The sequence below is a fragment of the Culex pipiens genome, chromosome 2 (assembly GCF_016801865.2).
Source record: "Culex pipiens pallens isolate TS chromosome 2, TS_CPP_V2, whole genome shotgun sequence".
Classification (NCBI taxonomy): Eukaryota; Metazoa; Arthropoda; class Insecta; order Diptera; family Culicidae; genus Culex; species Culex pipiens.
In genome coordinates, this window is record NC_068938.1 from 211,450,010 (window position 1) to 211,462,377 (window position 12,368).

Sequence of the window (12,368 nt, forward strand, 5' to 3'; positions counted from 1 at the left end):
ATGCATAGATGTATAGATTGCAATCCGACTACTTTCTCAAAGAGTTCCAGCTCTGGCGAAACATTTTTCAAACTACCACCGCAGAGGTCTGTCAGGCTCCAACACGGAGGAGACAATATCCTAACCATAATTTCCTTCAAAACGTATCTAAAAACAGCTGAATTTTTTTTATTGTTTTATATTTAAATATTTTGTTTTATTTTCCTCGTAATGTAAAATAGGTTCCAAGCAACTTTGATATATTACTTGAGTAGATTGTCCACAGAAACTTATTTTTTTTTTAATCACGATCTTTACGATCCCTGTCAATAATTTCTTTTCTTATTTAAAATTTTAACTTTTTCTTTGCTGATAAACTCCTGTTATGTTATTTGAAAAAGTTTGGTTTCATAATTATGTACAATCGATTAAAGAACCCCAAAGTTTCTTTAATTTATTTCAAAATAATGTTTCTCTTAATTTAATTTTGATATATTTACATTACTAAAATTCTGAAAGTTTTTTTTAACTCAATAAAATGATACAGTGTTAAAATATAATTTCTATCGAAATTAATGAATGATTTTGAACTATTTTGAACAAATAACAGATATTGCATTGAAAAATAAAAATAAATATAATAAATATTTCCTAGTTTTTTTTAAATAATGTTTTTTTTTTTCGTTGCTCAAATTGTCACTCATACTTCTCAACTCAATATTAATATTTAAATATTAGTATTATTTTCTCTTGTGACGCAACGCTCTCACACTTTAAATTATATTTTAAGCATTTCTGATGATTAATCATTCCTTTATTTATTATTTAAAAATGCATCAAATTAATTATTAAGTGAATTATTTTACCTTTTTTTTTAACTTATAATGTATTGTTCATGTTAACGATTACTTAAATTTTTACTTCCCTGTGAAATAATGTTGGGTTTCAAGCAACTTTTGTATCACAGCTGAGTAAATCGATTAAAGTAACAATTAACCATAACAACTATCAATATGGAATACTTAATCATTAACGTCTTTCAATTTAGAGGTTTATCTTTCAAGAGAGGACAACTCCAGTTAGTGACAACCGTTTTAGTCCTATTCGATGAATTTAAAATCATTTTTTTAGGTAGTTCACAGACATAACGCCAAAATACATATTGCTTTATTTGTGGATACCAAAAAGTGCTCACTTTCACATTTAAATTTATTTATTCATTTTCTTAGGTCAATTTGTTTTGTGATGTTAAAGACGGTCCTTAATTTAATGAAAAGATTTGCTGAACAATATATTTTTAAAATCCATAAGGCTTCTTCTGCGTAGTTATTTAAAAAAAATCATCACAAAAGTCTGTCGGGTTCCTTTATCGAGGAGATTGTTATCTGACTGCCTTCGCAAAGAACTCCAGCACAAATTATTCATTTTTTAATCTGACTACCATCGCAGAGGACTGTCAGGCTCCAACACAGAGGAAACTTTTTTCTGACTACCATCGCAGAGGTCTGTCAGGCTCCAACACAGAGGAGACTTTTTTTCTGACTACCATCGCAGAGGTCTGTCAGGCTCCAACACAGAGGAGACTTTTTTTCTGACTACCTTCGCAGAGGTCTGTCAGGCTCCAACACAGAGGAGACTTTTTTCTGACTACCATCGCAGAGGTCTGTCAGGCTCCAACACAGAGGAGACTTTTTTCTGACTACCATCGCAGAGGTCTGTCAGGCTCCAACACAGAGGAGACTTTTTTCTGACTACCATCGCAGAGGTCTGTCAGGCTCCAACACAGAGGAGACTTTTTTTCTGACTACCATCGCAGAGGTCTGTCAGGCTCCAACACAGAGGAGACTTTTTTTCTGACTACCATCGCAGAGGTCTGTCAGGCTCCAACACAGAGGAGACTTTTTTTCTGACTACCTTCGCAGAGGTCTGTCAGGCTCCAACACAGAGGAGACTTTTTTTCTGACTACCATCGCAGAGGTCTGTCAGGCTCCAACACAGAGGAGACTTTTTTCTGACTACCATCGCAGAGGTCTGTCAGGCTCCAACACAGAGGAGACTTTTTTCTGACTACCATCGCAGAGGTCTGTCAGGCTCCAACACAGAGGAGACTTTTTTCTGACTACCATCGCAGAGGTCTGTCAGGCTCCAACACAGAGGAGACTTTTTTTCTGACTACCATCGCAGAGGTCTGTCAGGCTCCAACACAGAGGAGACTTTTTTCTGACTACCATCGCAGAGGTCTGTCAGGCTCCAACACAGAGGAGACTTTTTTCTGACTACCATCGCAGAGGTCTGTCAGGCTCCAACACAGAGGAGACTTTTTTCTGACTACCATCGCAGAGGTCTGTCAGGCTCCAACACAGAGGAGACTTTTTTCTGACTACCATCGCAGAGGTCTGTCAGGCTCCAACACAGAGGAGACTTTTTTTCTGACTACCATCGCAGAGGTCTGTCAGGCTCCAACACAGAGGAGACTTTTTTTCTGACTAGCATCGCAGAGGTCTGTCAGGCACCAACACAGAAGAGACTTCAAAATTAACTATGACTAATCAATTATAACGGCAAAAAACGTTGCTCAAATCAAATTTGAAAGCAAAACATTGATTGTCAATTTCTGCATAAATCTATAAAATTTTCATTAGAATTCTAAAACGATAGTTTTCAATTTCCACAGCATCAAGCAACAATCTAATATTGCATCAAATTCACAGTAAAAATTTATCGTCAATAATAACAACAATCAAATCTTCATTCAAATGAGAACTAAACATTTTTTCATTAACCATAAAATTAATAATCAAATTTTGCATCAACTTCAAAACAAAACATTGGTCATCAATTACCATATAAACAATCAAATATTGCGTCAAATTTAAAACTCAAAATTGCCCATCATAAAACAACAATCAAATATTGCATGAAATTTAAAACCGAAAAAAATACCGTTCTATAATAACTAAACTCAAATTCAGAAAACAAATCTTGGCCTTCATATTCAAAATAATAACTGGTTTTCGATTACCACAATATCAATCAAACCTCGTATCTTACTCGAAACAAAATATTGGTTTTCATTTATCGCAAAAATAAGCAAATTTGTCATCTTATCATAACAAAACATTGACCTTTAATTCCCTCATCAACAATCAAATCTTTCAATCAAAATTAAACCTGTAAATTTTGTAATTTGTGATTTTATTGGACTTTGCATCAAGTCATTGCCACAACAAGCATATCTTTCATTAAATTTAAAACAAAACTAACAAGAAGCAAATATTTATCTTATTCAAAAATAAACATTGGTCTTCAATTACCAAAATTACCAGCATCCAATCCAAAATAAAAAATAAAAATAATGATCATCAATAATAACAACAATCCATAACAATCACATTTTGCATCAAATTCAAAACAAAACATTGGTCGTCAATTATAATAACAACAATAAAGTTCAAACAACAAATTTGATTTCAATTACCAAAACAACAACTAAATTAAAAACAAATTATCTACCTTCAATCCCAAACTAATCCTCCATCAAATTCAAAACGAAATATTGATTTTCAATTTCCACAATCTTGTCAAATCTTTTGTCAAATTATAAACAAAATATTGATTTTCATCAATCACAAAAATAAGAAAAAAAATTGAAGTCTAATTCGTAACAAAACATTGGAGTTCAATTTCCACAACAACAATTATACATTGCATCAAATTAAAAACAAAACATTGGTCGTCAATCAAAACAACAACAATCAAATCTAAAGCAAAAATGTGATTTTACAAAAACAATCAAATTTCGAGGAAATTATTTGCCTTCAAATTCCACCATAAACTTAGAATAAAACATTGGTTTTCAATTATCACAACGAAAAGCAAAACTTACTACTTCAAAACAAAACATTCGTTCCCAATATCACAACAACAAGCAAATCATTCATTAAATTCAAGACCGTCAATTATCGCAGATAGTTTTATGCCTTTTATCAATTTCAAATAACAAGTTCAAGCAAAAATCTACCTGTTTCAAAACACAGGCAAAACAACAAAGCGAAACTTTGGACCTGCATCCTGGCAGGTAAACAAAACTGTTGGATTTTTTTTTTTTTTTTTTTTTTCCATAAAATTATTTTTATTAGGTCCTTTTCGGTACTGGGACCTGGTTAGGACCGAGTCGGCTTTTGTAATTACATTTGGCTTAATAATTACAGAGGATCTTGTGTGTAAATGTTAGTGGGAGGGGAGCCGATTACCCGCGGCCTACTCGGGGTTAGTAGGGAAGGGATTGATGTTAAAGACAAGGCGTGGGAAGGGAAGGGGGATTGTGTAGGGGTCTTGGTTGGCTCTGCTGGCCTTTGCGTTTTGTCCTCAGCCGCAACTCGGTGTCCAGCTGCTGGGGCGTTCTTGCTTTGCTTCCGGTGCAACCAGAAACGACGGCTTTGTGTGAAGGCGAGTTATACTAACTGAAGGAAAACTAACTGAAGGAAAACTAACTGAAGGAAAACTAACTGAAAGAAAAACTAAATAGATATATTGGAATCTAAGAGGAACTGATAGATCGGATAGAGAACATCAAGGTCTAGTTGAGATAACGCGTCTCGCATCGGAATTTCTGGTGGTCTTCCTCGGGCCCTGAGGGTATTTTTCAACTTAATTCTGTGAGCCTGGTGATCTGGACACGCCCATACGAGATGGTCGATGTCCTGATAACCCTGCCCACAGTCGCATAAGTTCGTATCACTCATGTTGATACGGTACAGATGAGCCTTGGACGAGTAATGGTTCGACATAAGGCGGGACATCGCTCTGATGAATCCACGCGTCAAGTCCATTCCCTTGAACCAGGCTTTTCTTTGCACCTTAGGTCGTATGGAATACATCCAACGTCCCTTGGTGTCTCCGTCCCATTGTGTTTGCCAATCCAGAAGCGCACGCTGCCTCGGAAAACCGTAGCATTCTTGTAGGCTAATTGGCCTTTCAAAAATGTCACCACTCTCAGCACCCTTCTTGGCGAGCAAGTCCGCTTTCTCATTACCCGGAATCGAGCAATGAGCGCGGACCCATACCACCGTGATGCTGAAGGACTGAGCCGCCAGGTTGTTTAAAGTCTTGCGTATTTCCGTGAGGAAAAACGCAGACTCCCTGGTCGGCTTCAGAGACCGGATAGCCTCAACAGAGCTAAAGCTATCGGTGAAGATGAAGTAGTGGTCAGGTGGCATGGTCTCGATGATTCGCAGTGCGCAGTAAACCGCGGCTAACTCTGCGACGTAAACCGAACTCGGGTCCTTCAGCTTAAAGAACAGCTGATAAGATTCATGATGAACACCGAAGCCCGTACAGCCGTCGAGCTTGGAGCCATCGGTGAAGAATCTGTTGTTTGGAGGAACATGGCTGTACTTTGATGCGAAGATCGACGGTACAACTCCCCGCAGAAGATGGTTTGGGATACCGCGAGTATCGGCTTTCATGGACGTGTCGAAGCCAATCCGGGTGCTGCTGGTTAACGGAGGCGTGCGCTGTACCGTTGTGCTCGGGCTCCACTCCCACGATGACATAAAGTCATAATATAGAAGCATGCGCCGAGACTCAACGTGAAGGTTCAGCAACGTTTCAAAATTGTCAATTACCAGTTTATTCCTGTAATCACACCGGATCAGGAACCGGTAAGACAGTTCGTAGTAACGAGTTCGCAGAGGCAACACTCCCGCCAAGACCTCGAGGGTCATGTTGTGAGTTGAGTGCATGCATCCCAAGACAATGCGAAGACTTCGGTACTGTATCCGCTGGAGAACCAACAAGCGTGATTTTGCAGCTGTTTGGAAGCAGAAACTGCCATATTCCAGCACCGAGAGTATCGTTGTCTTGTACAGTCGAAGCATGTCAGAAGGATGAGCACCCCACCGGTTGCCAGAGACACTGCGCAGAAAATTAGTTCTTTGCAGGCACTTTTGTTTCAGGTAGTTAATGTGCTTCCCCCATGTTCCCTTCTGATCAAAGATGGTACCCATGTACATGAAGTGGTCCGACTGCTCGATAGTCTTTCCCGAGAGAGAAAGAATGAGCTGCGGCGGTTCATGCTTCCCCGTAAAAACGACCAGTTCCGTCTTCTCCGGAGAGAATTCAATACCCTTTCCAACTGCCCAATGGGCCAAGTTGTTCAGAGTATCTTGCAAGGGTTCTAGCAGATCGACTTCTTTCTTGGCAGCGATTGAAACCACTGCGTCATCTGCGTACTGTATAAGGGTGCAGTCTCCGGTCAAGCAATCATCGATGTCGCTGACGTAGAAGTTATACATGGATGGACTAAGGCGTGAGCCTTGTGCCAAACCCATGTAACTTATCCGGGTGATTGCCAGATCACCTTGCACAAAGTGCATGTGTTTTTCTGACAACAGGTTGATGAGGAAGTTGCACATCGTCGGATTGAGACCGCTCCGCCGCAGCTTTACTCCCAACACATCGATGGAGACTGAATCGAATGCACCCTTGATGTCTAGGAAGACAGAAGCCATTTGCTGTTTTTTACCACGGGCTATGTCGATTCCTGTGGCCAGCAAAGCTAGACAGTCGCTTGTTCCCTTGCCTCTCCGGAAGCCATACTGCGTGTCTGACAGCAAGTGCTCTCGTTCCATCCATGGTTCGAGGCGGTCGAGGATCATCTTCTCCAGCAACTTGCGTAGACACGACAGCAAGCTGATTGGACGATACGAGTTGTGGTCGGATGCCGGCTTACCGGGCTTTTGAATGGCAACCACCCGGACCTGTCGCCATTCGTGTGGAATTACGTTCTGCTCCACCAACGTGTTGAACAGTTTCAACAGACGCTGCTTGGCGACGTCCGGAAGATTTTTCAGCAAGCTGAACTTGATCTTGTCCGGACCAGGAGCAGTGTTATTGCCCGTCAATAGTGCTATGGAGAGCTCTACCATCGAGAAGGGAGGATTAGCATCGCTCCCATCAACAACGTCGAATGATGGTTGTGTCGGCACCGAGTCCGGGCACACCTTCTTGGCGAAATCCAATATCCACTTGTCCGATTTTTCCACACTCTCGTTCGGAACGGAACCTCTACGCATGGCCCTCGCAACGCGCCACAGAGTGCTAACTGTTGGATTTCACAACACAACAATTCAAGCAAAACAAATGATCTTTCATGAATCAAAAGGTTCGACTTACCGGACTGTGCCATTGTCGTGATCGGGGACTTTCTTTTATAATAAAAACACAGATATTTTGCAATTAACAAACAACACGTCTTATTCCACAGAAATTAACCACAAAACTGATTTGACAATCTTCATTCTCTCTTTCGCCAGCCGCGCGCATCTCGTTGTTTTCTCGCTTGTTGTTCTCTCTCGCAGCTCGCTAGGGCGCTCTCGCACTCCATCCGCAATCAGCTAACAAGGCAATTTTCATGAAGGTGCGCACTTTTTGTTGCGCTCTAAACTCTTATTTATGAATTATATCAATCTTATAATAAATACCGTTTTAATAATTTATTACATATTCAATCCTGCAACCCATAATCCCTACACAAGGCATTTTTAAATACAGCAAACAATAAATATTGAGCGATTATATTAATTACAATTTCAAAATTACCAAATTCGAAAAATTACAGAATTTCAAAAAGCTTCAAAAAAAATTCCAAAAAAGTGTCCACGTGGTTTATGGATGACCCTAACAAATAATTTTTAATCAAGTATGCTTGGAATTCCCGACTTTTCACCGATTTTTGGCGAATTCCCGACTTGAGTGTCCACCCTGCTGTCCAGATAATACCTCTTTTCACTTTACGTATAAAAAACCATGAAGTTTGAAACCCATAGCAGTTTATATTTGAGTTTTTGAAATTTAAAACTAAACTTAAAAAAATGGAAATTTAAATTTTAAAAATTTAAGAAAGTTTTATGGAAAATTGCTAAATAAATAAAATCGATTGGAGCAGAAATCGTGCCAATTCGTGTCGGAAGGAAAATAAGCGTTTGAAAACAGACGCAGTATTTCAGAACCTTCGGATTAGGGTTACCGTTACCTTCGAGTAAGAAGTAATCCTACGTCAGAATGTCTATCAAACTGATTGAAAAATTCAGATTCAATCAGGTTTGTGGAATTTCTTTCAACAAACGAAAAACATGTTGCAGATTCCGTTTTTTTTTTTTTTGGATTTTTATTTGTGTTTTGTTTTGTGAAACTTTTTAATATAAAAAGTTTATTCTCGCGTGATGGCGTTGCCAACGCCCAGCGCTTGCCGGAGCAGCAAAGCCTTCAAAGATCCGCTTCGGACCTTTTACGCTCTCTACCGCCCCGGCCATCACCGGGAATCTGCCTTCACCATCCGTGGATCGTGGTGGCTGACCTTCCCAGCTTAAGGGTCGGCGATGGTGACCTCGACCTCTACACCGGGCTCGATGTTGATCGAGGTGATCTGCTTGACGATCTCGGACGGCGAGTGCAGATCGATGATACGCTTGTGCAGGCGCATCTGAAAAACGATGAGAAGAGACGGAAAATTAGTGACTTTGAAGACAATGGATTTAGAGGGGAAGTGAGAGTTTGTCTGAACCATTAGAGACCTGAATTGATTTTTAGACATCGATCAAGCACTATGACGAGGAACAGTTTGATCTCGGCTCAACTTTCATAAATGGCATCCAGGGTAGATGACGGCCACTTTGGTTTAATAGTCTGCCTACTTTTAGCTTAAATTAGGGATGTTTTTAGATTTCTTACCTGGAAACGATCCCAAGTCTTGGAACCCTCACCGCAAGGCGTCTTACGGGTCGTGATACGCAGGATCTTGGTCGGCATGCGAACCGGGCCCTAGATGAAAAGAAGAAATTGTTAGTTTTGTTGAAACACTTAGTACAAGCCTATTTATAATGTTTGTGTTGAACTGTAAAATTTCCTCGAATTTTAAGTGACCAATAATAAAATCACAAAAAAATAATCGAAATAATTTGTTTACTGTCGCATCTACTTAACTAGGGCAAAGGACATTCCAGTAAGGCATCCGAGGCCCCCCAGGTAAATGCTATCCAAACTGTTTTAGGTCCACAACAGGTCCCCTTACCTTAACGCGCAGCTTCTGCTTCTTGGCGCCGCTGATCAGGTCAGCGCACACCTTCTCCAGGCTGCGGACATTGCGCGAGGTCAGCGTGATGCGGATCCGGTGAACGGTCGCGGCCTCGGCAACGGGCTTCTCGATGTCCTTTCCAGTGGCGGCCTGTCGGAAGTGGAGAAAAAAAAAAGTTTACACGTGTGAAACATCCGAAACATAACCTAACAAAATTTACTCCATGAGAAAAGCTTGATTTAAACCATGAAAAGAAGCACAAACAACTTACATTTCACTTCTTATCTAAAAAGAGGAACACTCAAATTACCATTTTGCACGATTTTCGTGGATTTTCACTTGTCCTGGTCGAGATAATCAAACTTTTTTGACCAGCGCTGAACCAGTCCAAACTTTACTCTGCGGTGGCAGTAAACGAAATGGACGAGTCGAGGGACGAAATGTCAAACCGCGAGCACAGGAGAAACGCAAACTTTTGCGTTTTTGCTTGCGGGGGGTGATTCGTTGAAAATAATAGTAAAGGACGCAGCCCTTGACGTTGCCAGTCAATCAACTGAAAATCAACACTCAAAGTAAAAAGTATCCTTTTTTCAAGTTCACCCATCGTCACCCTTTGAAAGGGTATCGAAAATGTACTGAATTTGACATACCCTTTTAAAAGAGTGACGCCGGGTGAACTTTAAAAAAGGATGTAAAATATCCTTTTTGAGGATTGGAAGTACCCTTTTGAGGGATACTTCTGACTTTGAGTGAAGATGAATCTTGCATGCAAAATTCACATAAGGCTTTTTAGGTCCAGTGAAAAAAATATAACTTAACCCAAAAATGAAGAACTTCTCGTCACAGTGTCCTGATGCAAACAATGATCGAGCTCGAGCTTTCACAGCCTGCGAAGTATGTTGGCTGACATATCGTGCGGTCAGTCAAAAAAACCAGCTAGAAGTCACCTGACAAAAAACTTTTGCTAGAAAGAGATAGGAAACCTGATGCAAACAATCGTCCAGCTGTAATGTAAACATACTTTGAATGTATTGGTAAATTTCTGACTAGAAAGCCTTATAACACCAAAACCGCGTCTGTCAAATCTGTGTAATTTTTTTTAGGCAAACTGTGTAAAATTTTACATAGAATCTGGGTAGAATATAAAATATGTTTTTGATTTTGAAAATGATTTTGAATATATATGTTGAAATCAGTTGAAATAATAAGGTAAAATAAAGCAAATTTTATTAGCTTATGTAAAGTATGCACTTCGGAAGAAACCGGTCAAGAAAAAATTCAAGCAGCGGTAGCGAAAGCAAGCCAGAGAGGGTGAAGAAAAGCCCCAAGAAAACGTTCCCTCTCTTTTGTCCTGCCGTTCGTAAAGCTATTTCTTGACCCCTTTCCTTCCGATCTGCAGACTAGCCTTTAAGTCTGAGATGTCAAACATAATAAACATTTGAAGGAGCCGCAGTATCCGTTTGCTCGTGTTGTCTCCGGAACTCCTCCTCTGTAGGAATGGAATAGCCGAGGGAATAGCTGATGCGGATAGTTTCGCAGCGGGCAAGCCTGGCGCTTCTGCATCACACTAAGCAGGACATCGATAAGAAAAGCTACCAATCTGGAATAAAAATCGTGATAGGCTAGAATAAAGGTAAGCTTTTTTTCATGAGATGCATTACCTGAAAAGTTGATAATCCAATCTGGGACTGATTTTTTATTTGAGCCGATGGCCGAAATGTTAAAAAATCTAAAAGAGAAAGACAATTTAACAATACTTCATGGAAAAAATCACGAGAAAGAACTTACCCATCTTTCTCGGAGCTGCATGAAAGTCGCCATCTTAAGTGATTTGGTTTTTACCCAGATTTGAAACGAAAGCTGATCGCAAATCTGTGAACTACACAGTTTTGACAGCTAGAACATGTTCAACAATCTGTGTAATTTTTTTACACAGATCTGTGTTATGTGGATTTTGCGTGTGAGATGAATCGTTTTCCCAATATTTTTTTTATGAAAAATGTTGAGTCCTTTTAAAATGTAAGTGATTTTAGTAATCTAAAAATATTTTTTGTTGGAAAACTTTAGTAAAATTTCATTTGAGTTTTTATTATTTTTAAGTGGTCCTTCAAATAAAGTTTTTTATTTGATTAAAAATCGGACCAATTATTTCCAAGACATTAAAAATAAGATATTATCATCATCGATTAAAAATTTTGGAACTCTGTTTTATTTCTAAATATTGACTTTTGGATTTTTTTTTTTTGAAAAGGTTGGGTCAGGGGTATTAAAAAACACCCAAAAAGCAAAAACTGAAATTTTGGTTTATTGGACCTTTAAAAAACAAAAAACTCCAGACTTGTACAGAAACAACAAAATCAAATGGCTAGTTCCCTCCTTGCCCTGATACATAGTTTAACCGTCGTACCCTGGGTGCTGAAGAGTGGTTCGCAAAATGGCCTCAATTTTGAACTGTCAAAGTGGAACCAATTTACTGTTCGCCAAAAGTAGAAAGTATTGTGATCGATCTTTAAAAAAAATATTTTATTTTTGCCATAATGAAAAATGTGTGGCTGAAGTCAAGAAACCTTTAGAAAGTTGAAAGCGAGATCGTATTTTTTTAATAATTATGAATTAGAGTTGTTTATGGATTCAATGCGGTTGTATCCATCCAGAAGCTGTATTTATTATTTGATTCCGTTTGATACCCTGGTTTAGTGAAAATCCTTTCTGTTTGTTGGATCAGCTTCGCTAGAATTAGCAATGTTTTTCATTGGATCAGAAAAAGCTGCAGTATTCCAAAATCAGACAGGGAATTTATCTGCGACATCGCAGAATTACACCCTCGCCGCAACTGATAATAAAACAGCTAATTTAGCAGTAAGAAAAAAAGTCATGCTTGTGCTTGAACATCCTCCTACTTAGTAAATGTAAACAAAGTGGGATCATTCGAAAATCACGTAACGCATTTTCTCTATTCTTAACCCAGGTCGTACCCAATAAAACAACAAATTACAAACAAAATTGAATTGTTTGAAAATTTCTATCAGTGCAAATTCTGTTTAGAGCTGGCTGCGTCCGTCTACTTTCGTTTGGCGCGAAATTTGGACGGTACAATTTTGAACTTTTCGGCTGGTCTTGCCAAATTTTGCAGTTTTTTGAAACTTTGGATGAAATGTTTTGTTGATGAATAGTGCAAAAGTGTGTTATTTTCTGGGTAATACGGAATTTATTTCGAAAAGAGTGTTTTGTGATCAGTAACGATTCTGTTGAACCTGAACGGTGGTCAGCCGGCCAGACGAGGTAAGGCGGACTTGGTTTAGGGACCATCCAT

At 39.2% G+C, this 12,368-nt stretch overlaps 1 protein-coding gene across 1 annotated transcript; it reads right to left on the reverse strand.

Annotated features, from left to right (window-relative positions):
• Positions 1-8,342: 8,342 nt before the first annotated feature.
• LOC120412329 (40S ribosomal protein S20) lies at positions 8,343-9,524 on the reverse strand. The gene is made up of 4 exons (XM_039572730.2): positions 9,366-9,524; positions 9,053-9,205; positions 8,713-8,802; positions 8,343-8,464 (listed from the first exon to the last, which is right to left on the reverse strand). Exons 1-4 carry the CDS (start codon positions 9,366-9,368, stop codon positions 8,348-8,350), a joined length of 363 nt encoding a protein of 120 aa, XP_039428664.1. The 5' UTR covers positions 9,369-9,524; the 3' UTR covers positions 8,343-8,347.
• Between the last annotated feature and the right edge of the window lie 2,844 nt (positions 9,525-12,368).

Excerpts from the sequence above, each read along its gene's own strand:
- LOC120412329 (XM_039572730.2), bottom strand. Across the intron at positions 8,803-9,052 it reads AGCAGAAGCTGCGCGTTAAG|GGCCCGGTTCGCATGCCGAC; the intron begins GTAAGGGGACCT and ends CTTTTCATCTAG. Across the intron at positions 8,465-8,712 it reads AGACTTGGGATCGTTTCCAG|ATGCGCCTGCACAAGCGTAT; the intron begins GTAAGAAATCTA and ends ATCGTTTTTCAG.